At 47.4% G+C, this 27,219-nt stretch overlaps 3 protein-coding genes across 3 annotated transcripts in view; 1 reads left to right on the top strand and 2 right to left on the bottom strand.

Moving 5' to 3' along the window:
- LOC144158244 (uncharacterized) overlaps nt 1-27,219 on the bottom strand; it is a gene marked incomplete in the record, with an annotated part of 583,448 nt that overhangs the window by 66,456 nt on the left and 489,773 nt on the right.
- The window catches only part of LOC144158241 (uncharacterized), a 200,119-nt gene that overhangs the window by 43,656 nt on the left and 129,244 nt on the right, over nt 1-27,219 (top strand). The window lies entirely within an intron of this gene.
- Nucleotides 9,103-27,219, bottom strand: part of LOC144158240 (uncharacterized) — a 185,152-nt gene continuing 167,035 nt past the window's right edge. Inside the window, exon 5 of the mRNA XM_077688974.1 lies at nt 9,103-9,151. Within this exon, the coding sequence (XP_077545100.1) occupies nt 9,112-9,151 (40 nt within the window). The 3' untranslated portion in view covers nt 9,103-9,111. The remainder of the gene's footprint in view (nt 9,152-27,219) is intronic.

The following is a 27,219-nucleotide window of genomic DNA, read 5'->3' on the forward strand; positions in this document are numbered from 1 at the left end:
AGCAGCAAAAAGGTTGCTTAAATTTTCACTGGCATATTGCACCGTGACAAATTGCACTTTGGCGTAAAGTAAGGGGGTGTATGCACTGCAGAAACATTACTTGCAAGCATACCTGGGCTATGCATGTGGTTGAACGATGAGAGGGCTTTTTGAAACAGACAATTTATCATGAGTTACTGCACTCCGCAATGATCAGTGTTGTCAGTTTACGCAGTTATTTTACAAAAATTGGCTGACAACCACATTCACAACCCTATAAAACGCCTTTAAGCCGAACCTGTGAAAAAGAATGAAAACTCTAAATCGAACCTTGCTATTTTTCAATGGGGGGCACAGGTGAAAAGCTGCCTGTACCACCTCTCAGAGAAGTCTTTTAAAGGGAAACCTAAAAGGTATGAAAAATTGTAAAGTGGTGAAAAACCTAATTTGTACAACCAAGAAGAGATTTCCAAAAGATACCCAGTTCCGTGATGTTAACTGCAGTGATCATTTATTGTTTTGTCTCTGCGATGTGCTTTAAAATGTGGTAGCTAGGTAAACAGTGTTGAATACCTAATTTTAGGTTTGTGTAGTGTGGTATAATAAATAGATTGAATGGTACTTGTGAAAATATTCAGAGCCTTCAAACACTGTGCAGATGGAAGCCAGCAAAGCTGCAGGTATGGCAGGTTTTTTAATACTGAATAGCTACAGATATCCTGGAGATGTAAGCAATTGATATTGCAGATGTCCAGAAGTACTAGTAGGGTCAAAATTACATCTATTCCCAGTTCCTATAACAAAAAATCTGTCTAAATCACGTAAGAAGATTGTACAACGCACCTGTCATGGTACTTTTATAAGCTGCCTACAGGATGTTAACTTAGTGGTACTATTGAAAAGTTGTACAATGCACTTGTCATGGTACTTTTATAAGCTGCCTACAGGATGCTACCTTGGTACTATTTATAGACGCTGTAGTGGTACGTATGCAAGACCTATACATATGTCTATGCTACATCTTTTATTGTCTTTGGCACAGCCATAAATTTGTTGAATCTAGATCTAGTTTACTTTATTATGAGGGCAAGAAGGGATCGTATGCATTGTAGAGGGATCATGGGATCATCTGCTCAAATAATGCTGGGTTTTTGTGGAATGCGTTGTTTGTATAGTTGTGGGAAGTCTTTGCATTTTTTTGTGGGGACTGCTTCGCATGCAATTCGAATGTGAATTAGGGATAGGCCCTCCCCACACCTGCTACAGAAGAGTTTTGGAGATCCAGTGAGCAGATGAGAGTGCGTCGCATGTGTGTGGCCCATCTGTAATCTAGCTAGGACAACTTCGATGATTCTGTTGTGTGAGTCAGTAGTGTGTCGTCCTAAGTGTGGTTTCATTATGGGTAACTTGTCTGTGTACTCCAGTCAGCTTGCCATGTTCTGCGAAAGTGTTGTCTTATGTGTGGCTTGAGGAGCATGTACGGTATTGTTGTTATGTCCACTGTATCTGTAAGGACACCACCGGCGGCCATTTGATCTGCAATCTCAGCATGGCCAGGAACACAGCGCACAATTAGTTGAAAATCTTTAACATATACAGACATTATGGTGAGGCAGCACTCCAGCAGCTATGGCACTGGGGCTGAGTGACAACCAATGAGTCTGGGCCACGTGGCGGCGGTGCGCAAGCAGCCATGAACGCCACGAGCGTGGAATAAAATGGGGCCCCAGTGTTTGGGTGCACGGCTTAGCATTCGGACGTGTACGTGTCTCAGCTCATCTCTTTGTCGCGTTCGTGACATTGGTGACCCGGATGCTGCAGCGGAGTCAAGGAGCCAGAATGGACCCTCCTCGCGACACTAGCGGCAATTCTGCGTCCTCCGCTGCCTCTTCACATGGCATCTCCGCCGCCGCCATCGCGAGCCTCACTCGTTGCGGCTAATGCTGTGCTTCTCGGCACCAAAGGTGATTTTACGGTCAGTAATCAGTTCTAGTACCAAGGGCCCTTTAGAACTTTGGAAAAAAAAACCTGTTTGGCAAATGTAACAAAAATAGTGTCAAACATGAGATGAGGAATGATGGTGGTGGCATTGTCTCTAGAAAAAGCAGCTTTTATGAAATACATCGGGCAGCAACGTCTGCTTAACACCTCGAATTTGTCTCCGAGAGCGAGTCCGACTTTCTCTGCGACTGCACAATGGCTTCAGACAATGACAAGAACGACAATGATCATGATGATGCACTGGGTAATGCTTGCATAAGTAATGCAAGCAATGCACTCGGTAACTGCATAAGTAATGAAAACCTATTGCTCCCTTTTTGTTTGGTGTCCGGCAGGTATTGAGGCAGAGCTGCCGTTCATAACAGTTTTTCTTCACATTTGTAAGTTAATTCCAAGCTGAAACCCATCTTTTCAAATCATAATGCAAAAAAATTACGATTAGAGAAAATCTTGAGAATTGAATGTTTTTTAGAAGCACTGTGGAGGTGCGAGGTGCAAACTTGGGAATGGGGAATAGAAAAGTAATTGGGCTATATATCTAAAAGCATGTAACGATAGAAAGGTGAAGCCGTCTGAGATTTGGGTGCACCCTTTGTGGTGCAGAAGGAGGTAAGACTTGGAAGAGTTCGGGCGATGCAGTTGTCCCTAGTTGACAAGGTAGTGACAGTGCAGTACAGCTGGCCAACGTCGTCAAGGAAGAATCATCATAAATATGAAACTTGAGCAAGGGCCAAATCTTCACTGGTTTGATAGACACGTGGTAGTTGGGTCAACCGCTAATGACAGGTGTAGACATTGGGTAGGACACCGCAATGAGATCTGGCTGCTGGTACCCTATGCAGGCCATGCCACTGCCCTTCCATGGTGTCGCCTACAAGACACATGGAAGGTTGTGCGACCAGCAGCATCAGGTACAACACGGGGGCCTAACGTCGTAACTACACTGGATTTGTTGCAGCACTTCCTACCTCACCATCTCATCACAAATGTGCATGTAGCACAAAAAAATGCGCTGTAGTGCAATATTGCATCAAAATTCTGCCCCAGGCTCTTGCAATACATGCAAATTAGGTAAGAACACTAGCGAAACCAAACTTAACTGTGCGCCTGCCCCTCTCAATTTCAAACATTTCAACAAAGACGGAAAAAGAAAATGCACGTCGCGAACCTGTTTGCTCTCTGCTGATAAAGACATACCATTTATTGTCCATGTGGTTTCACTGGTTACACTCAAATGTGTGCAGGTCCGCTCCCCCTTGCTGATTTACGAGTTCCCCTATCCCTTTGTAGATATTGTGAGACCCAGTGACTACACTCCCAGTACTTTGGGTTATGTTACCGGCACTTCTTAGTAATCACCCACTATCATCAGTGCTAGCCCCGACGGGCTCGGCATCATCATCACTTGTAAATAATTATCATCACCGCTTGATCTTCTTCCTTGGCCCGAGCGTTGGAATAAACGGCCACGCAAACCGCCGTCTCTCAAGTGGTGGAGCGTGCGTCTTGATCCCTCGTCCTCCATCTCTGAGTGCACCCCTGGAGCTCCGTTCGGGTCGTCGCTTGCTGCGAGACGCCATGCCTATGACAGCGGAACGTGCCACCGGAACCGGCAGCGGTACCGGCAGTGGAACCGGCAGCGGAACCGGTGGGGCGGGCTCAGCCACTGTCCCACCGTACCTCGTCACCAGCCGCCAGCGGGATCCACCGATGTTCGCTGGCCTTCGTAATGAGGACGTTGACGAGTGGCTTCATACCTTCGAACGCGTCAGCGCCTTTAACAGGTGGGACGACCGCGCGAAGCTTGAAAACGTCTCGTGGTCCCTGGACGAAGTGGCCAAAACGTGGTTCCGGAACAATGTGCACCGCATTGATGACTGAAACGATTTCACCACGCAGCTGCGCCAGATTTTTGGCTCTTCCTCGGCCTGCTCAGCCATCGCGAAAAAGAAGCTGGAGGGACGATTCCAACATCCTTGTGAGACGTACACGTCGTACATTGAAGATGTTGTGGCCCTGTGCCAAAAGGTCAACAAAGACATGACGGAGGCTGATCGCGTGCGCCACATCTTGAAAGGGATCGGCCAGTTCGCCTTTAATGCCCTGGCCCTTCAGAATCCGACTACCGTTTCGGATGTGAGGACAACGTGCCAACGCCTGGACGACCTTCAGTCGCTCCGTCTCCAGCAGGGTACCATGGCCCGGAACAGCTGCGATGAGGACCTCCGAGCTCTAATACGCGAACTGATCCGGGAAGAACTTGACGGCCGCACCTCTGTGCACGTCTCTTCTACCGGTCCCTACTCGTCTACACCTAACCTGCGAGAGATCATTAGAGAGGAGCTTGCCGCGTGTACTCACGGAAGACTTCCCGTTCTTTCTCGTCTTTGGCCGCTCCCCATCGATTACTTTTGAATCCAGTTTTTTCTACGCTCCTGTTGCCTCTGATGCACCATCGCATGAGCAGTATGTTTCGCGGCTCGCCCACTGTCGAGACCTCGCGCGACGTCGAACAGAAATTCGGCAGCATGAACGGAAAACCCGCTACGACGTGAAGCATCGCTCTGTGCGGTTCTGTTCCGGGGATGAAGTGTTGCTATGGACACCCGTTCGCGTCCCCGGACTGTGCGAGAAGTTCCTCCACCGTTTTCTTGGCCCATACCAAATCTTACAAGAGACTTCTCCTGTCAATTATCGCATCACGCCGGTAACTCCGCCTACAGACCGCCGTCGCCGTGGCACTGAAATCGTTCATGTATCCCGCCTGAAGCCATTCAACCGCCGTACCACCGACTGACCAGCGGCCAGGAGGCCGCTTTCGCTCGCGGAGGGGAAATTATGTGAGACCCAGTGACTACACTCCCAGTACTCTGGGTTATGTTACCGGCGCTTCTTAGTAATCACCCACTATCATCAGTGCTAGCCCCGATGGGCTCGGCATCATCATCACTTGTAAATAATCATCATCACCGCTTGATCTTCTTCCTTGGCCCGAGCGTTGGAATAAACGGCCACGCAAACCGTCGTGCATAAATACATTACCTCCAGTTGGTTCTACCATATTGAACGCAATGAGACGACAGCGGTGCTTCCTTGGCAAAAACAACCTGCCAAATTCTAACCTCTATTACTAAAATATTTCCTATCAACACAATACATATTTGGATTCAGCAAGGTGACACCAAAACCACAAAATCGTGATACATCTTTCACATTCCAAAGTTTCTTCTATTTAATCCTACCTAACTGTGGCTTTAAAACGTTGAGAAGTTCATGTTATGCAAAAATTTCCAACCTGCATTTCGTGTCTCTGAAAGACATGGTAAACAAAACACTCGCAGAATGTAAAATGAGTATGTACCACTGCTTTTTCTCACCACAGCATCTTGCACGTGCCTGCTGTACTCACACAAAGTATCAAGCGCTCTATTCCTAGAAATATACATATTTGAATGAGCAGCACTTAATTTGAATGAGCAGCACTGCTGAACACGATGGTTCTCCGAGAACTGCTCATCGGTCGCATATAGAGCCCAGAAAAACTACAGGGGTAGAGATTTTCCCGGTGGAGTAACATCAGAATGCCTACCGGATTTACGAAAAAGAAAAAGTAAACGGCGGGTATAAGTCAGCTTCAACAGTGAACTCGCCGAAACACAATTCAAGCATTCAACCAAGAACAACTCGACGTGTGGCCCCGCGGATCCAACGTGTTTATCCAATTGATTGCTGCAACTAACAAACTATTGAGCTACTTACTAACACAGATTAGCTAACAGCTATGCGGGCAGTTTGACAATGCTATGCGGGCAGCTTGACAACAGAGACCAGAGTGATTCAAAAGGGACAGCGCAAGCCGCGCTGGTCGCGAAGCAGACGAAGGCTCAAAGGCGTGCGAACGATTTTATGTTTTGTTGGCACGCAGCGTGCGAACTAAAAATAAAAATTGTCTACGCGGCGTGCGAACAAAAATTAAAATTGTTCCCACGCAGCGTGCGAATAGGGCACCCGACGGATTGTTTTCTTGAGTGTTAATTTCTGCTAACCAATCAGCGTTTCCAGCCGTTCCTTCCCTTACACCCTACCCTTCCCTCCCATGGTAGCTTTTTTTTTTTTCTCTCTGACAAACGCAGGATGGTTAGATCGGCACACGGTACATTAGCTGTTCCGGCGCCCATCTATCGCTCAACACTGCATTTTGGGCCTTTTGTGCACCCAGCTTCGCCACGACGTCTCGCGATGCCTGTGTTTTCGTTTTACCGAACGACTACAGGCGCGTCTCAGCAGCTCGCAACGAAGTAATAATGTTTGCACGAACTTCCCAACCCTTTTTCAAGCATGTTTTAAATGTCTGAAGCAACAGACGACCCGAAACCATGGAGGAACGACCCGAAACATATCGAATGCGCGCCGTCTTCTGTGGGAAAATTTACCTGCTGCGCACACTCGATTCTTGAGTGTAACCTCACTTCCGGCCGTCTATAATGGCCGCCTTTTATTTCCAGTTTCGGTTTGAAAAGAGCGTTATTGATCTTCGCTTACGATGCAGCGAAGCGCAATTGGGCCTTCAAATTTTGCAGGTAGCAACTTTTAAGGTTATACTACCAGAAAATAGTGCATTTCGGAAGCCGAAAATTTCGTTGCAGTTGGCCTTTAAGTAACCGTCGGAGTGGCGGCACTGTAGCATACGCTTGCAGCGCCGCAGGCCCTGACGGCCGTCCAAGGCAGGTAAAATTGATAACTGCAGCGCAAGGAACGGCGCTAGTTGGGTGAAAGTTCGTGTTTCTGCTGTGCGTCGCGTTATTGTAAGCCCCACTTTAATGCTGGCGATCAGCCGTGTGTGAAAGTGGTCTTCGCGGGAAGGCGCAGATGAGAAAAGTAGCTCACGCCTTACGCACGGTTGTCTTTGTGGTAGGTCGCGGCCTGACCGCGCGCAGACAAAGCGTCGCGTGTGCCTGTGAAGACCGTCGGGGATCTGCGGAAGCATCTCTCTGGGCACTGCAGCTTCTCCTGAAAAGGTCGGTCTGCCTTCGCTCGTGGCGTTTGTCGCTTCTGCAGACCCGCAACCTGTCCGAGCCTCTGTTGCACGGCCCGTGTTGCACTGCTCGGAGCCGTGCGAGCGTGTGGCCCCTTGAGCTTGACATTGTACGCCAGTCGTGGTCACGAAACCAGCTACACTCATTTGGAGGTTGTTTTCCAAGCTGAAATATCATTCAGCGTGCGTGAAAGGGGCAGCGCATACCGCTGAAAAAGCTGCGCTGTAATTAAACAATACCCGTGCATTTATGCTAATTAATGTGTGGCACAATGTGCGAAATACACGGAAAACATTGTACAGTGCATGACCCTTTTAGTTTTCAAAATGTGGAGATGGTTTCACCGTGGTATAAAGCAGCAAGGCTGCAAAGTTTGCTCTCTTCTTTTTAGTTCAACCCATTTCTCCACAAATCAACTTTTCTAAATCAAGGAAAGTGTAGTACCAGGGGTTTCCCCAGGCATCGAATCAAGGGGGGGTGTCTCAATGGCTCGGGGGGGGGGGGGGGGGGTTCATAAACTAGAAAAGCTGTTTTTTTATCCCACTAGTTAAATAATAGACGTCTGTTGACCAAACGCTCATCTCCGTGATGTACGTTTTTTATATTCTATATATATATATATTGCCACGAAGCAAAGGACGATGCAGTTGTCTTGAAGGAGAAACAAGTTTATTAGAGCGAAATTGTGCTCCCCTAACAACTCAAAAGAATACAGAGGCGGCGAAGCAGCGGTCAACAAAGTGACTTGCATCGGCGAGCGTCGCACAAATCGAATACCTCGGCGTCTGCCCTGCCGGCTTTTTTATTTTTCGGCGCGCGTGGTTCTCGAACCGTCGATTCGCATCGAGAACATTGTAGATCCAAGAAGATTATTCCGGGCTGTTCACGTTAGATCGGAATGCTCTCCCTATCAGAACAGATAACACATGCGGCACAGAAAGAAAGAATGGAACACGTGCTTTCCTTGGCACAGAGATAACACAGACCGGCACAGCCGGGCGGTAAAAGCAAAACACAAATAAACAAACCCGATGCATTGTTCGCGGCAATATACACCTGGGAGACGGTGCTTTGTATTCCATCTAAGAAAAAAACATATTTAGAGAAATTCATTTTTTACCATGAAAGGTCCGTATTCAGTTTTTTTAATTTCTCGCCAGTTATCAGGCCATTTCTCAGGCTACTGCCAGGAATAGCAGATGGGCAGCCCGCGCTTGCGCAGATCGATACTGAAAAAGGTCCATACAAGGACTGACAATAGTGAAATTTGGGGATTCAAGGGAAGGGGGGTGTCCAGAAAAACTAGGGGGGGTCAACACACCCCCTAGGGGGGGTGTAGGGAGATCACTGTGTAGTACTATTCTGTGCCAATTGGCTAACAAGGAGTGCATGTTCTTGCATACGAATTACTTCACTTAACCACTTGGCCAGTGTTCCCTCGTTTCTTCGTAGTGCACTTACGAATATGGGTTCATTGAGCAGTTGCTGCTTTAACTCAGGCACCAGCCAAGCAATGAAGGGAGACCTTTTTTGTGGCCCTTTGGATGATTTCCGCCAGGTGGAACCCAGTGACACGCTCCTCGCATGTGTTAAGGCAAAAAAAAAAAATAACGCCTTGGCTGGGTCGCCAAATGTCCCAGAGGGTGATGGTGAGGAGTCATCGTTTTCTGCGGCTGTACGTATGGTTTGGGCGTCGCCATAAAGAATGTGAATTTGTTGGCCACCTTTTTGTTTGACAAATGCATCGTGGCTGACACGTGTTTTTTTATGCGAGGACGCAAACGATGAACAGAAAAAGTAATTGAAGACCTTCGAGGGATCTGTAGGAGTGCACGAGCGTTGTCCTTTTCCCTCACTAACTTAAAGGGACACTGAAGTAATTTGTAAACATTTTGCGATTACTTGTGCATATTGAAGTATGAGATCCCTAGGCCATGTTTTGACCACTCTGGGGTGTTCACGCAGATTTATTCAGTAGAAAAATAATTTCAATGTGGTCTCCTCCTCTATGCATCCTCCTTGCCAATTTCCCATGACGTTTCGCCCGATGCTCACCCGAGAAGGCTTGTCTTGGCTGTGCTACTGCGTGGTTCACTCACCCTCCGACAGGATTGGCAGGGGGCTGGTGCAGCTGCCTGCAGGGAGATGAGGGAGGCACTATAATGTTGTGAAATAGTGTTACATCTCCCCGATATGGCCTTTCTGGCTGCTCCAAGCCTCCTCCAAAAGGCCTTTCTGGCTCATCCGTGCCTGCTACAAAAGGCACTTTTGCCTGCTCCCAGGACTGCTCTCAAACCCATGCACCCTGTTCCACCCTGGTGGGAACAGCAGGTAGCAAGCATGAGCACAGTAGGGCACACAGAAGAATTCAGAAAGAAGCAAGGGAAAAGACGGCCAATGTATAAGAAATCAAGTGAAGCAATGGAAGCCTGTGTTGATTCGTATCACCAAAACAAAAATGTCCCAGACAGGACACAAAAAAGGCTACACACACAAGCACAGGCTACCAGCAAAGTATTTATTCTCCTCCCTGCAATATGAAAGAACAGGCTGCCCCTAGATAACAGCTGAAAGAGAGGAATTTTAAAAATATATAGACTAGAAATAGGCATTGTTCATTCTCACAATAACAGTTTGACAATTTCACTGCCTTAAGCCAAGGATGCTCAATGAACTCTGCATTGAGCACTTATTTTCGAAATTGAAAGTGTTTAAAACACTGCCTCCTTCTGAGAGAAGGCAACCGAAGGGGCGCACACACAATCACTGCCACGTGTGTGTATCGTGTAAGCTTCTAGCATCTAGCACGTTGGCTGATTTTCATAATGCTTGGTCACTCAACACCGCTGAAATTCAAGGATACACTTGTAGCACGACACTTGCGAGATAAGCCATCCACCAGGTTTTGCTGTGACATTAGATGCGTGCGAAATTAGCCTAATGTTCAATGTTTTGTTTTGGTGATATGAACCGACAAGCCCAAAGACTTCCATTGCTCCGCTGCTGAAATAAATACACGGTTTCGTGAGTTTCAGCCTTGGTGTAGCCATGTTGGATGGTGTGACGTCACATGCCATTGCCGGCCTTCAAGAACGCATTTCTCGCTGTGGCCTTCTATGAGGGCGGGGCGCGTGAGTCCCAGAGCGGCTTTATGGGTGAATTTTGCAGCTTACGAGTGTCATTCTGCATGGGCACTTATTGGGAAACTAGATATTGTGTGCCAACCTTCAGAGACCACCTAGTCTCGAAAAGTCCTGAAAAATGTCCCATAAAGCTTCCTAAATCACGGTTCTGACTACTGCCCATTGCTTAAGGACTTATTCTTGTGTTCCATAGCGGTTTGGCAGATTTTTTTCTATTTTTGAAACACAGCAACTATGCATATCGGGGTTTGGCAACCTGCTCTTGGGAAAGTTACCGTATAAACCGGATTATAGGTCGACCCCCTACCTTGAGGTGGGAAAAGTTGACAAAAAAAACAATTTGGCACAGAAGCGCACTCACAATGTCTATATTTATTTTCGACACCCGTCTGTCACTGCCACTCACTATGCCTGCCAAAGTCACTCGTCCGAGCTCTCAAGAGTCGTCCGAAGATGACTGCTTCGCACTGTCATTTTCCATGCCATCAGGCGCGTTGCTGATGGAGCACTTCCTGAACGCTCGTGTAACCATGTCGTCGGGCAGTCAAGGTTTTCACGACATACCGTCTGGCCAGGAAACATCCTTGAAATAGTTTACTGGTCACTGGCCAAATATACAAATGACGTTTCGGGAGCACTACAGCTCCCTTGTTCACACTGAGGCGACCGGCGGGACTTCGCCGCATTATGTAGCCAAAACGCATTTTCGACTGCACGTAGTTGCTAAGGCTGAACGTCGCCTCCTTCAGGTGCAGATTGAAGACTGCAAGCTAGCAACGAAGCACCTGCAAACCGACCTGTCTTTTGCCAAACGACAACTGGGATGCATTGCTCCGGACTTCTTTGTGAACGTTCAATTCGTTACTCACCAAGAGGTGCACTCACGAGAGGCCAGGCACAAGTCCCCAAACCAAAAGACGCAGGCATTACTTGCTGAAAAGGGAACAGCCAGCAGGGCCAAGCCGAACTTCGAAACACGGAAACAAAATGAGCCCACTGGAATCTAAGCTAGTCAGCCGAGCCTTGAATGTAAACCAAGGGAAGGCACCGGACCCACGGAGGGTTGCCTGTGCTGTTGAAGGGGCAGTGCGACACCTAGAACGAGACGTCCAGGACGAGTTTCAGGTCAAGGTGATAGGCGTGTTGTCTCGCATGAAGAAGCCATCATCAAGGCGCTCTCTTGGAAGAGATGAGTGCTTGGCAATCCGAAGTCTGCAGGATAACAAGGGTATAGGGATCCTACCAGCAGCTAAGGGTAATGTTACTGTTATCCTTGACCGGTCTTTATACAGGGAAAAAATGGAGGCCATGCTTCCAGACGAAACCACATATTGCCGGCTGCCAAAGAACCCTACTCCTAAGGTGCAGACGTCTCTCCAAAAAATGCTCGCAGAGGTTTTCAGGGGCCTCCCCCCCTCTATAAACTGGATTTATTACCAGCTGCTATGAACTAACGGATCAGCAACCGCGATATATGGACTGCCAAAGGCCCAAAACCAGGAAATTCCCTTGCGCCCAACAGTGGATTTCAGAAGATCTACCTTGTGCTCGCTGTCACAGTACCTTCGCGGCGTTCTGGTTCCACTAGTTGGCATGACAGGTACAAGCATCAAGAACTAATCCGATTTCAGCAACAAGGTAAAAGCACTCGTTCCTGAAGACACAGACATGGTGGTGCCATTCGATTTCTGCCCACCTTTTACAAGCATACCCATGGACCTCGCAGTGGAGACCAGACTTCTATACAATTGAAGGCTCAGGTGGAGACCTGCAAACAGCGCCTCGACGATGATGATTCATGGCAAGATTGGACGCCTGTCAACGTCGTGGAACCTTGCCAGCTTTTGCGTTTCTGTTTCGCCAACACGTACTTTACGTACAACGGCAATTTCTACAAGCAGAATTTTGGCACGGCAATGGGGTAGCCATTTCGGTCACAACAGCGAACATCGCTATGGCAGCCATCGGGAGCAAAGCTATGGCCACCTTCCAACTGCGGCCGAATATATTCCTGAGGTAACAACTGTTTCTGTGACATAGACCACAAGCACACGCGTGCTTTTCTGGGCCACCTCAACGCCATTGAACCGTCAATTAGTTTTACTCTTGAGAAAGTTGAGGAAGAGACCGACGGCTGCCTCCCGTTCCTTGATGCCATGGTAACCCGCGCTCCAACTGGCCTTACTTTCGGCATCTACCGGAAGCCTACTCACTCGGGAAGGTACCTGAATTTTAATTCAGTGCAGCCAGCCAGTCACAAGCGCTCTGTGGTGGCTTCTCTAGCCAACCGTGCCAGAGGAATATGCCGCGATGACAGTGCTCTAAACGAAGAGATGAAAAGAATCGAAACTGACCTGCAAAGAAACGGCTACCCAATTCCGTTAATTAGGAATACATGCAAAAGATTGGCACTAACCAATGAGCCTTCCGCTGAGGAAAGCAGAAAAAGGAAAGAAAATGAAGGGGGCTCCGTCCCATATACGCCAGGAATCACCGAAGCGCTTGGACTCCGCAAACACGGCGGCACTATTGTGCGCGTCCCAACGAGCAAGGTACGGAATCAACTTGTAAACGTGAAAGACCAGCTGCCTCGCAAAAAAAAGTTCCCGGGCGTTGTTTATGAAATTTCCTGCGCCAACTGTTCGTCAACTTACATAGGCGAAACGAAGGACTTTACGAGACGCCTGAAAGAACACAAGAATGACGTACAGAAAAAAAAAGTATCACCGAATGCAATCGGCAAGCATACGAAGGAACCGCCCATGAGATTAACTGGAACCAAACAAAGGTAATGACAACGGAAAAGATTGTATCAACCCATCGAAACCTGGAGTCACTAATCATCCAGACAGCGTCCAACACGCCTAACAGGCACAATGGAACTTTGGATCCTATCTATGCAGCGTCACTGAAAACACTGCTTAGTGCTACATGACCCGGGGATGTCCAGCCGGTTGCTTCAGTGTGAACAAGGGAGCCGTAGTGGTCCTGAAACGGCATTCGTATATTTTGACTTTGGTCAGGGACCAGTAAACCATTTCAAGCATTATTACTGTACACTGCACACAGACCTTCACCCATATTCAACTGCACACATGCGAAAAGCACATTCTAAAAAGCAAAGAGACTGAGCACATGCAGTGCAATAAAAAGAAACACAACTGTGAGCATGAAGTGCATGTCCCTGTCGTAATCAAAGAATACACCCCAATAAAAAAATATGCGTACTAACTGTCCGACAGGGAGCATGCTACAAGTCACTACACTGTACACATTGGCTGACCACACAATGGGCAGAGGAAATTTGCAAGCAGAACTGCACTGAAGAACTTCTCTTGAAATGCAGCTGCTGTATGTGCTCCATAACAATCCTCCATAGCACCTTAGCTACACAAGATTAGAGCATCATGTTTTGGGGGAAAATGCACCCAATACAAATCACGTTTGGCGAGCAATTACTATTAAATGTCAATAGTCATCTGTGAAAGTGCGTTGAAGCAAGTGTGACGCGTGCAGTGGCTCCCTGAGGAGATATCAGTGTTAGCACCTTTTGCACATTGTGGCATATACAAGTTGGTAGGGGGAAAAATGCCAGCCACGCCTGTCCACATAGCCTTTGAAATGAGCACTGCCACACCATAAGGCCTGCACTGCACATACTGGCTGTGTTCCGGGTAAAAAGTTCAGTGACAACCTGCGTGCTCATACTTCGCAAACCGACATAACCCTGGTACGCACTTTTGCCTGCAGTGAGTCAAAGGGAGGCCTGTGCTGCTCTGCGCTTATCTTGCACTGTGCTGTATAAAGGTTAGCGATTCGCAGAACTCGCACATCAGCAATGTTGGGAATAAAAGTGCATTGGCAGAAGCAGCCAAAACCACCGAAGCGACAACATGCGAGTTCAATCCTACAGCATTGTCTGTACCCATGGGAGTGCCAGATAATGCCTCAGTCACAGCAAAGGGGCCCAAAAACACCCCGTCTGTGTTGCTAAATGTGGTTGTGCTGGGACACGAGTGTGCTTGTCAACACTTTGCACCATGCCCGCAGGGGCGCCTTGCGTTTCAAGGTGACGGTAGTGGCGACACCGCGGACCCCGAGCCCATGTGGGTTGGACCCACCCACGCCCTCGGCTGTGCGTGGCTTTGCCGTGTCCGGGGAAAAGGGCATCCTGGTGGTTGAGCCAAAGCCAGGGTTGTTTTGGACCTTCATGGCCCCCTGGCAGAGGCAACACACCACTTCGGTCCCCGCTTCCCGTAGACGGTGCCCCCAGTCTGACCCGACCTGGGGGGAATCAGCCAGTCGCCTTTTCCTGTCCTCTTCTTCATTCTTTTGCTTTCCTATCGTCTTTCCTAACCCTGTCCTGTCATCTTCTCTCTTCCTTATTTCTCCGTTTTTTCTCCAGGCGGCGAGGGTTAACCCTGTGCAAAGACGTCACTCCTGATTTCAAGCATAGGGTTATAGTGGCAAGGTACGGTTAGCGTGTGCTGAAAAAGCCACGTTCCCTTGTTGGGCTCGGTGGTGGGCGACCGGCCTTGCCACCGAACACATACTTGTTGTATGGCATCTTCTAATCCCTTTTCCATGAATCGCTCTCTTAAAAGGGGGCGCACCGAGGCAACCACCTTTGAATTTTTTCTTTCAAAGAGGCAAGAATGTTTTCCACGCTTCCACGTGATGCACTCGGAAAATGAGAACACAACAATGAGAAAGATGTCACCATTTCTTGTGTCCAAATGTCTATCGAACCTCATTGGGGCTGGCTACAAGGCACAAAAAATGTCCAATGGCGACCTGCTGATTGAAGTTAAAGACTCAATGTGACAAGCTCCTCAAAGTTGACAAAAGTGGTGACAACGCTGTTACTGTCAGTCCTCACCGCTCCATGAACACCGTGCGTGGTGTCATAAGTGAAGCAGACCTCCTAGACCTTACTGAAAATGAACTTCTTGAAGGCTTCCATGACCAAAATGTCATCAAAGTTCAGCGGATAGTCATCCGCCGCGAAAACAAAGAAATCCCCACCAAGCACATTGTTCTCACCTTTGGCACAACGGTTCTCCCGGAGACCGTAGAAGCTGGCTACGTGAAAATCCGAGTCAGACCTTACATCCCCAACCCGCGCCGGTGCTATACTTGTCAGAAATTTGGCCACGGATCACAGAGTTGCAGGGGTAAGCAGACATGTGCAAAATGCAGCAAAACCGACCACGTGTCGGAAAGCTGCACTGCCCCACCACACTGTGTCAACTGCAGCGGTGACCATGCTGCATACTCACGCTCATGCCAGCAATGGAAAAAAGAAAAAGAAATCATTGCGTTGAAAGTAAAAGAAAACATCTCTTACCCCGAAGCACGCAGGCGTCTCGCTATCACGCATAAGATAGCATACGCCGACGTGGCGCGTCATGGGGCGGCGTCACGTGCGGCAACTGTCCAATCAGGAACCTCGTTGAGAGGGCCTGAGGAGACATCTTCAGCCCCCCAGGTGCAAACAGCGACACCTGCTGCACCTCAAGGAAATGGTGGCCCGAAAACGGCCAATGTGTCAGCTGCAGCCTCGCGGTCTGCACAGCTGACTAACACCACTGAGACGGTCGTAACTTCACAGGAGAACCGGAGGCCAGCCAAGGCCCCAGGTCTCAAACCATCAACAAAGAAGCCTTCTTTGGAGGCTATGGACACAAGTGAGCCATCCTCTGCGTCAATCACGCCGAAGGATCGCCACAAACCTCTGGAACGTACGAACTCCCAGGAACTGACCAAAAAAGCAGAGCTCCCTAAGGTGTCTCCTACTGGAAAAGGCTCTGGCAGCTAACAAGCTGAGCCTGTCTTTAGTAACAAACGTCTCAATACTAGCAATGGCTTTTTGTAGTGTACTGCAGTGGAACTGCAGGGGGCTTCTGAAAAACTTGGATGATGTTAAAGAGCTGCTCTGGGAGCATGCACCTTTGGCAGTGTGTCTCCAAGAAACCCACTTAAGCAGCAAACACACAGACTTTTTACCCCAGTACATCACATACAGAAAGGACAGGCAAAACACCAACCAACCATCGGGTGGTGTGGCTATTATCCTTCATAGGTCAACCACAGCTAAGGAAGTTAAACTCAGGACTGAACTAGAGGCTGTAGCTGTGAGAGTTATATGGTTGCAGCGACTAATAACAATTTGCTCCATTTACATTCCCCCAGACAAGCGACTACAGAAATCTGAATTTGAAAATCTAATGGACCAGCTCCCAGAGCCGTACATAATAGCAGGAGACTACAATGCCCATCATCCTCTCTGGGGCTGTGAAAACTACGACTCAAGAGGGCGAATGATAGAAAAATTACTAGTCTCCACTGGAGCTTGCATATTGAACAAAAAGAAGCCCACATACTTCAGTCCCACGCACAAAACATCCTCATCAGTTGACTTAGCTCTCTGCACTGCTACTCTCTTCCCACTACTGGACTGGCATGTCCTGGATGACCCTTATGGAAGCGACCACTTTCCAATCGTGCTGAAAGAAAAGGTAATGTCGACACATGATCAGAACAGGGTACCACGATGGAGGATGGGGTCTGCTGACTGGAAGAAGTTTCGACAGCTCACCTGTCTTCCACGTGACTATCTAGATTCACTGGACATTGACAGCGCACTTTCCTTTATCGAAAAGCACATAATTGAAGCCGCTAGTGAATGTATCCCACAAAGTTCTGGTAACCCAAAAAGAAAGCCGATTCCTTGGTGGAATGAGGACTGCCAAAGTGCTAGGAAAAAACAAAATGCAGCATGGCGCCTCTTCCGTAACTCTCCCACAACTGAAAACTACATAAACTTCAAACGCATCAAATCCCAATCGAGAAGAGTGAGACGGATAGCAAAAAGTGAGAGTTGGGAGAAGTACATAGAGGGCATTAACTCTTACACCGATCAAAATAAAGTATGGAATAGGATACGCAAGTTGCAAGGGCAGCAGACTTGCCCCCGCCCTCTAGTTGATAATGCTGGTGGCACTCTGGAAGATCAGGCGGATGCACTGGGAGCATACTTTGAGTCGGTTTCAAGTGCAGCGCACTACTCAGCCAAGTTTCTTAAATTGAAACGTAGGGAAGAAAAACTGCAACTTCATCGTAAATCACCTCCAAGTGAGGCATATAATGCTGAGTTTTCTATTGCTGAGTTTGAAGCTTGCCTAAACACACTTGGTAAAGCAGCACCTGGACCTGACAATATTCACTATGAAATGATCAAGAACTTGCACCCAGAAACTCAACTTGCATTACTATCACTTTTTAATAGGATCTGGAACAATGGATATATCCCTCCAAGGCTGAAAGAGGCCATTGTTGTTCCAGTATTGAAGGAAGGGAAGGACCCAGCAGTTGCATCTAGCTACAGACCTATAGCTCTGACTAGCTGTTTGTGCAAAGTATTTGAAAAAATGATCAACCGAAGATTAATGCATTTTCTAGAAGCAAACAGGCTCCTGGATCCATTCCAGTGTGGCTTTCGAGAACAAAAATCCACGCTTGACCAACTTGTGCGCTTGGAGTCCCAAATAAGATATGCGTTCGCGCATAAACAGTACTTTCTGTCTGTATTCTTTGACCTTGAAAAGGCCTATGATACTACTTGGCGGTTTGGTATATTGAGAGATCTTTGTGCCCTTGGGATACAAGGAAATATGCTAAAAACAATTGAAAGCTACCTCTCTGATAGGACATTTCGTGTAAGGATCGGCAGTACTCTGTCTAAACCATTTACACAAGAGACAGGGGTGCCGCAGGGAGGTGTGCTGAGCTGCACACTTTTCATTGTAAAAATGAATTCCCTACGCACTGTACTTCCGCCAACCATGTTTTACTCAGTGTATGTTGACGATGTGCAGATCGGCTTCAAGTCCTGCAATCTCTCCTTTTGTGAACGCCAAATTCAGCTGTCGGTGAATAAGCTGTCCAAATGGGCAGATGAGAATGGCTTCAAATTTAACCCCTCAAAAAGTGCCTGTGTACTGTTCTCGAAAAAAAGGGGCATTGCCCCTGCACCAGAAATCTACTTAAATGGACAGCTGCTTCCTGTTAAAACAGAACATAAGTTTCTCGGATTGATCTTCGACTCGAGACTCTCGTTCACCCCCCACCTGAAGCATCTGAAACTGAAGTGTTTGAAGGCAATGAATGTGCTTAAGATACTAGCACACATGAAATGGGGCACTGACAAGAAGTGTCTACTACACCTGTACAAAAGTCTTGTTTTGTCCCGCCTAGATTATGGATGTGTAGTTTATGGGTCAGCCTCTAGCACTGCACTGAAAATGCTTGATCCTATCCACAATCTGGGCATCAGGTTGGCCACAGGGGCCTTCCGCACTAGTCCAGTACTGAGCCTCTATGCTGAATCAGGCTGTTGGTCTCTGGAGTACCAGCGAACTTTTATTGGTATTATTTATGCCCTGAAGGTTACGTCACAGCCCGAGCACCCGTGTGACTCCCTGATTAGAGATAACTCAAGAATGCTGCTCTTTTCAAATCGACCTTCCTTAGCTCAACCGTTTCCACTGCTGATCAATTCCATCTCTACAAAACTATCGATCTCGTTTGATGACACTCTCAAAATGACCCCAGATGAATGCGTGGCACCCTGGGATACAAGCATCATATCATGCGACACCTCATTTAGACAAGTAGACAGGAAAGGCTCACTATTGGAAGTCAAACAGCACTTCGCATACCTCCAAGACAAGTACAAGGCTGCTCAGTTTTTCACTGATGCATCGAAAACCAAATCGGCTGTGGCCTGTGCAGTTGTTGGACAGCATCTTTCAATAGCAAAAACAATGCATAAAAACACAACCATATTTACAGCAGAAGCACACGGAGTATATCTGGCTGTGGACCACATTATCACAAGCAAAACACAAAAGTCTGTTATCTTCACAGACTCACTCAGCGTTGTCACGGCCCTGTCCACAGGAAAGGGCACCAAGAATCCCACATTTACTGCCCTTCTTAAAGCTCTGTACAAAGCACACCAGCTAAATTTAGAAATTATAGTGTGCTGGGTTCCTGGCCATTGTGGCATAGCTGGCAACGAGGAAGCCGACCAGGCTGCTGCCAGAGCAGCTGAAAGAACCAGTATTGACATCACGCAAGTACCTTACCTGGATATGAAACCAGCAGTAAAACACATACTCCTTCAGCTCTGGCAGAAAGAATGGGACGGAGAAGTCAACAACAAGCTTCACTTGGTACAACCTATAATCGGCCGATCAGCTGCCAGGGAAAAAAACAGGGCCTTTGAGGTCTGGCGATGCAGACTACGAATAGGACACACACATGGCACGCATTCCTACCTCCTGACTGGTGACCAGCCGCCAAACTGTGCCAGATGTGGCGAGGGTCTTTCAGTCCTCCATGTTTTGGTTGAGTGCTCGGCCATGGAACCAGAAAGGAGACGCTATTTCCCGGAAATGTACCGTAAGAATATGCCATGGCACATCGCAATGTTTTTATCAGACTGTCCTGTTTTCGAGTTCAGCAGAGTTTTAGAATACCTTGATGATATCAGTTTTTTAAAGCAGGTTTGTTTTAGAAAGTAGCATTCTCGTCCACCTCATTACCTTGTTCATCCGTAGGGTTCTATTTACCATGGCCCTATACACCGTTAGCTCATTCCATGCCTCATCACACTCCTCACTCATCTTTTGGATCCGGCCCTTTACACCGAAGTAATTTTATGCATTATTTGCACTCATTTCATTAGCACATTTTTACCTCATCGTAGCAATGGCGCTCTTGGCCTTAGATGCCCTTGCGACAAAAAAACCCCACCAAAGAAGAACACTTCGCACCATGCAGTAGTCACCCATGCATCTTACCTTATCCAGTCCCCATGGGACCACAAGGTAATTTTGCATTTCTGGACGTCCGTGTTCTTGGAAAGCTGCACGGTGTCAAGTTTACCATCACTGACAGCCCATTGTGGTCAGTAATAATCGAAAAAAGACCGAAATAACAAGCTGGAGTTGACATAACATTTTACTGGATACGACTTGCAGGCAGCATCAAGAAGCTCTTACAAGGACAAAGGCTGGAATGGGATGGTTTGCTTCATTGTGTCACCTCAAGGTTTTCAGCGCCGTACCGCTGCTGTGAGCACATATGTGCTCATGAGCAGTGGCTATGGCCACAACATAGCCTCGGCACACTTCAGTACTGCACACTTGACCACATAGAGTAGTGGCAAAATTGGACAGTTCATGGAAAGGAACACAGCGCTAGACTTTGCGCACCTGGCTGAAATGGTGCCTTAGGACAAAAAACTGACGGAAATGGGAGGCTGCCTAGATGGGAATATTGACATTCCCGGAATTTATGAGAGACCCATAGGCCAGTGTGACAGTGGCTGCCTTGCATCACCTGTGGAGGTGCAAAGCAGTTATAGAAGGCCTGCGAATGCAACAGCTGGTTTCGGCAGAGCGTGCATGTCTCAATATGCATAGTGATGGCCATGCCTACTGGCTACAGTGGGCCACCGCACCACCACAATGGCTCAACATCAAATGCAAAAATGAATGGAAGGTGTTCCTTCTCTTCTCAACGAGGAAATCACTAAGTGTAAGCGAAAGTTAAAGGAAGCTTAGGCAGTTCACACCATAGCAGCAGTCGTCGTGGTGGATGTCACGCACTTTATGCAAGAGGCAGTAGGGTACCAAGAAAAACTGGCTCAACATAAAAGCCACCCAGAGCTCCCAATGTTTGAAAAATGGGGAAAATAGCAATGTTGAAGTGCGCATGGAAGCAGCCTTGCACAGAGCACTGAAACGTAACCGCGAAGCTCCCGCAGTGACAGCTTTAAACTGAGGAGAGCCCAGTACACGACCTCGTTAACTCGACCGTCTAGTACACCTGTGACGGCTATAAAAGAGGCCGTTCACCACGAAGATGTCCGTCGAGGATGTGAAACGACTCACCTTCACCTTTTTTCCTCACCCTATGGGAAATCGCAAAGTGTGCAGACCACACTCCAATGCGAGAATGACACTCGCCAGGGCTCCGAATCTTGAATGAACCAACGGTCTAAATCAAGAAAAAGAAGAATTTCGCATTGCACGTAAAAGAGAGTCATTAGTTGCAGCAGCTGTATCCTGACAAAGCCAAAACTACAGGCACATCCAAACAGACCTCAACAGGTGCACAGTATTAGGCTGGTAGTGGTAGTGCCAAAGGAGCTTGGGAGGGGTGAATGTTTCCTTTCCCCCAGTATCTGCCACCCGGCTGTAGAAAGCTTTACGAGCACTTTAAATTGCTGCACATTACAGTCAATATATTCTACACGTACATAAAACCACGTATGCAGCAGAAGAGTGAAGTGCACTCCAAGAAGCGAGAAAAAAGCAGCAGGTTGAAAAAAGGACATGTGCTGTATACCACCAACAAACGCGCAAAGAACAAGGGCCCTCCATGCACTCAACACTGAAATACACTCAAATTTCTTGATTATGCTGCAATCCAACATTGCGAAAGCAGTGGAGCCAAAAGTGGGCCTTCTTTGTGAAAGAGCTTTGGAAATGAACAAAAAACACATTTCATTCAGTAACCATAACAAAAACAATGCCTGAAAATTTTCAGCTGAAAAAACAACAATGATAACTCAGTGCTGCTGCATTAGCTAGCTCAGTTGTGCATTTAATGGTAGGCACCTGCAATCATCGACCCTTCTTTCTAAAAAAAAGGCAAATACCAGGGATGGGTAAGCCCCGATATATCACAGAAAACAAAAGCTGCAGACGCTTCGCAAGTGAACAGGAAAAAATATGGCTGGTGTAGATGTAGCTTCAATGCACTGCAAGGACTGCAAGCTTGAAGGTTCTCATGCCCAGCGAAAACATCATGCGGGAATGTTTCTTAGAGTCGAGATCAAGCCAAATGTCTCGTGCGAAGACCCCGTCACAAAATGCTGGCTCACCTGAAAGCACTGCAGGCTGGAATTTCCCCACACAATGACATGTAACATGGCAGGGTATGGACAGGACTGAATCCCATGTGAAAACGCTGGGGCTCTAAGACAGCAGCACTGCCTCAATGCTGAAAAGCTTTTAACACAGTGGTAACATTGCTACGTTCCCATAAATTTGTCGGAAGTACAAAAATACCTTCACATTGTTTATTTTCTTTGTAATCTTCACCATACGTAGCAATTTGTTTCAGGGTCAATCAATTATTCGATTGAGGGTACCATTTCTTCGCACTAAATTACCTTATAGTCCAATATCCAGTACGTATGCATCACATATAAGACACAGAAAAAGGGAGCAAAGAAATCAGCCTATGGATAAACAAAACCCACTTTCCAAGAAGACTAAACTAATGAAGAATATGAACCGTTGCCAAACCCAAAAGAAATCCTGCATTGCAGAGCTTGATGACGATGCTTTCTACCCGCCTTGGTTGTCAAAGGGACACTAAAGGGTAAAAAAAGTTGACCTGCATTAATAGATTATGGTGCCGAGAGTCTAAATACACCATTCTCACGCTAACAGTAGTTAATGGGTGACGACGTTCATCCGCTTTCAGGTACTACACTGTGACGTCACAAAAGCGGTGAGTGGCGAGAGCTCATTGGAGAAGCATCTATAGATGTTTTCCTGAGGCAACTGGTTTCTCAGTGGCTGAGCACGAGAGGTTGGTGTAAATCTGCGCTTTCCGTGATCTCATTGTATCTAAAAAACACCGACTTCTGCTTTTATACACTACGAGGAAGGCTTCTTTACTTATGTTTGAACTAGGGGGAGCGCTGGCTATGTATGACTACATGACCTGGCTGCTGTAAAAAGTGCTCATTTCATGTCGGGTTCGTGCCGTGTGGGAGAGGTAATATGAGATGGCTGTGATTGCTAAACGAAGTGAAATGACGGCGCCCCCTTGAATGGAACAAGCCGGGAGCCCAGACCACCGCTGTACTTGATATTCGAAATGGCACTTGTTGGTGTAATGAGGCTTGGCTGGCAGTTGGCTCAATGGGATCTGTGAATGCGGAGTAGGCAGGTACACTTGCTGCTCGGGCATCTAAGAGTGTTGCTCATTCCGTCCGTGGAACATCATACATGTCCAAGCCAGCCTCCTAGGCCAGAGAAACGTTGGCGTAGTTAGCCTTGGCTTGGTGCCGTAAAAGCTGCAGTCACCAGTGCTTACTCTCTAGACGGCACTGGTGCTATCAGTACGTCATGAAAAAATGAAAGGCAAGTTGGTGAGGGAAATGCTATCTTTTCCTTATTTCTCCGCAAATCACGCATCATTGCTCATTGAACAATAGCAGAGATAGGCACGAAACATATCATCTTTCAGATAAAACAAAATTTCATTCAGCCTGTACTGTTATGCCCTTTAGAATCTCTTTTTCTCCAACAGACAAGCTTTGAGCCAAGCGTGGGAGTAAAATGCTTTACCTTACCGTTCTTAAAATCGCTGTGAGCAAAACAGTGCAGTCAGGAGGGTATGCTGTGGCACTGCAAAACAACCGTACTGAAAGGGCGTGAAAAGCTCAAGCTGCCCTTAATTTTAGGGGAAGTCGATATTCTGTAGTACGTAGCCCGCCAGTGAACAGAGGGCACGCCGCCCGGAATGAGCGTGGGTGCCTGACGAATACACACACACTTCAGGTCTAGACTTTGCTGCATGCAGACATTTCTTTTCTGCGCTCGGCCAGCCCGACTGGCCACCAGGGTACAGCATACCGGAAGAACAAAAAAGTACACATTTTACCCCCTGGCTAACAGACGTCCCTCCTGCAGCTTGTTGGTGTGTACATTTTTCCACATCCCAGCAATGAATGCATGCCTTCTACAATGTTTGGAGACACTGAAGCCGAAGGGAACACTCGCAAAAGGCTTCTGTGCGGTGTGCCCATACAAGGAGTGCCATGCAGTGCCCATGGAAGGATACTATGAAGCAGCAACTACTGGTCAGCAACTTAACCAAACATAGCCAGCACCAAACTGTGCAAGCCAGCTCATGCATCATTGACGTAATGGTAAATAGCCAACATTAGGGGAAAAGCGCACATGCTTCTACTTGTTACTCTAAAAAAGGAAGGTGCACGCTTGCACAAACCGCCATATGGAGGTTGCAAGTAAAGCTACGCGTACTTTATCGGTGGATGCGCATGCCTAGTGCCCCAGTGGCAGTGAAAATTAAAATTCCTCAGTGATGTTGGGACGGAATTGGAGCAAACAAGAGAGCCACACCATAATTCATTTACCCTTGTCTTAGGCACATGCACAACGAATGGCTGCCACAGTGTTAGCACATAAAAGAAGACGTCACCATGTGCAAGTGTCGCAAAGACGTCCTGCTGGTTGTTTGCTTGATCATTGAACTACTCGGCAATGTTTGAATATACACACTCACGCCATTGCCCTGTAGGCAAGGGCAATGTAGAATTTTGTAAGAAATAATATTTCCTGGAGCAAACATCCCTTCCGCAATGAGTCTAAAGAATGCAAGAACAATGTAGAAGTTATCCACAAACAGACATGCACAGACGATTGTCAGCGAATGGATTGATTGATTGTAGGGTTTAACGCACCTACGCAACACATACGCCGAAGCGCGTCGCAGTGGAAGGCTCTGGATTAAGTTTGACCACCTGGGAAACTTTAACATGCGCCGAAATCTCGTACTCAAGGGCGTTATTTGCTTTTAGCCTCCATCAGAAAAGTGGCCACCACGGCCGGAAATCGAACCCGCGACCTCGTGCTCAGCAGCACAGCGCCTTAGCCACTGCGCCACCGCGGCGGGTTGATTGCAAGCGAAATAAACGCCATGCATTTGCTCAACACGCACTAATCTGGAGCGCTCTTATTTCTAGAAACATTGTAGTAGATGCAGAACACAGCTGATTAGAAAAGAACAGTCTAGGATAGTGACCGTAAAAATACGCCCTTTCCCTAACAAACAAGATAACCGGTGTTGCATTAAAAGAAAGAAGGAAATGGGCCCTTTGCATGAAACACAGGATAATACACGCCGCATCACTGACAAAGATGGCTTCTTAGCGCCATTTTTATTGCAAAACAATTCCTCTCATTTCCGTCCCACTTGGGAGCAGCACACAAAGTTCCTACCTGTAGCGAGGGGCTGCCATTGACTTACTGTCAAGTCCACTCCCAAGATTGTGATTCTGTGTTTCTCTCTTTGACTGCTCATTAGCAAACAAATGCAGCCTTGCATAGCAGAACCTGGAAATCGTTTTTTCTTTTATGTTGTGGCATTCTGGAAGCACTACGCTCACAGTTGCCTTCGCCATGGCAGCAATGATCTTTTGCGCTATTTTAGATTCGTGCATGAGCATTGGCATTGCATTTTGAAAAACTGCCTCGCAAGTCTTAAGCATTTCCACCACCTCATCTGAAGGATGTGTGAGGCAGCCTTCTCTATATTCTTTGAGGGCAATGAGGCTGCCTGCTGGTTCACTGTCTGTGTTTATAAGCACGCTGGCACACCTCTGGCATGCCACATTGTTCCTGATAACTCTGGAAACAATGTACCCAGCGTAGTACTTAAAAGAAGCAAACTCTGTCGGCTCAAAGTCTTGGCTTAGCGTCATGAAATCGGGGTTGAATTCGTCTGAGCTACTGATAGCTCTCTCAAAATCATTGATGTCACCCAGGTAAAAAGCATCATCATCAGCAGCTTATGAGGAACTTTTTTAATGCCTCAGATACTGCGCCATTGCGATGATGCGCAATGCACACTTAAACTCAAGTGGAGTTGGAATTGGGTTCCTTTGGCGTACGGTCGAAAAAAAATTTTCCAAGCTGTTCTGCGTGAAGCGGGACGTCAGCACAAACTTATAGCCTTCATTGTGCAGCAACCTGTGCTGGAGGTCCAGAATAGAGGCCGTAGACAATATGATTCCTGTTTGTACAGGTTTAAATTGCCCTCCCTCAATTTGTAAGGTTTCAAACATCTCTTTAAACTTCTGAAGGAAACTTACGGCTGACCGGTACTTTTCCTGATCAAAGAGGCTCAGTGCTGTTGTAGGGCTCCGGCTGCACATGAGGTCAAACCAATGGTTCACCTGGTCGATGAACCAAGCGGTCGTCAGCACAGCATGGTCCCAGTTTTCATGCTCCACCATGAACCTCAGAGCGCTGGCCGTTGAATGGCTAAAGATGGCCAAGCTGTTGCTCACCTGCAAGGCAAGATGTACAAAACAACATTTGACGTCACGACCGTTCTTCATGGCATATGTGTTTGCAATGTGTGCGCATGAGCATAAACCGGTATTTTACACTCGCCTTCATTCTGTCAAACTGGTTCTGTGTCAGCAGCTCAGGCCGGAGCTTGGAAGCCAGCTTGAACGTTGCGGTTTTTTGGTCCTCGACAAGTTTTTTTACTGGGGCTAATGATATTTTCCCTGATGGGAGGTTGTTTTCTTTAACGACATGTTCACTGAGGTTAATTGTTTGGCCCCACAGCAAATGCCTGCAGAGGTTTTTTGCAAGGTGAGGGACATCTGCTATTACGGCGATTTCATTTGTTGGGTCAGATGGGTGGGGGAATTTGTTGACCAGCCTCGACTGCCTCCCTACAACTACACCTAACTCTCTCCACAGGCTCCTGTTGCCTGACCCCATGTCAGATGTTAATGCCACTACGTTAAGGCCGACTCTGACATCTTTCCAGGACGTCACGGACACACTTTCCGACATCTTCGCCATCAACTGAATTGCCTGGAGGGAAAAAAATTACAATGAGGTGAGCTGACGACAGTAGAATCAGACGTTTCTTCCAAATCGGACGCTTAGCAAAACAGATGATTGAAAACATGCCTAACCTGTGTAGTGGTAGCCCACAACTTGCTTCCACCGGGAAGTGAGGCCGCCCAGCATGAAGACTAGCACCTTCGTGGCGAGCACCTTGTCTGGAGCCCCGGGGACTGGCAACGTGGTGTAGCCACGCACGGAACCCGTGCTGGCATCGTACTCGATTTTCGGCACGATTGCCATCTCGTCAAGCATTAAGACACATTGCCTTTCATTTTTGCTTAGGTTTGGAACTTTTGACTG

This window comes from Haemaphysalis longicornis, unplaced genomic scaffold, assembly GCF_048455015.1.
Source record: "Haemaphysalis longicornis isolate Haplotype H1 unplaced genomic scaffold, Haemaphysalis longicornis Haplotype H1 scaffold_10, whole genome shotgun sequence".
Classification (NCBI taxonomy): Eukaryota; Metazoa; Arthropoda; class Arachnida; order Ixodida; family Ixodidae; genus Haemaphysalis; species Haemaphysalis longicornis.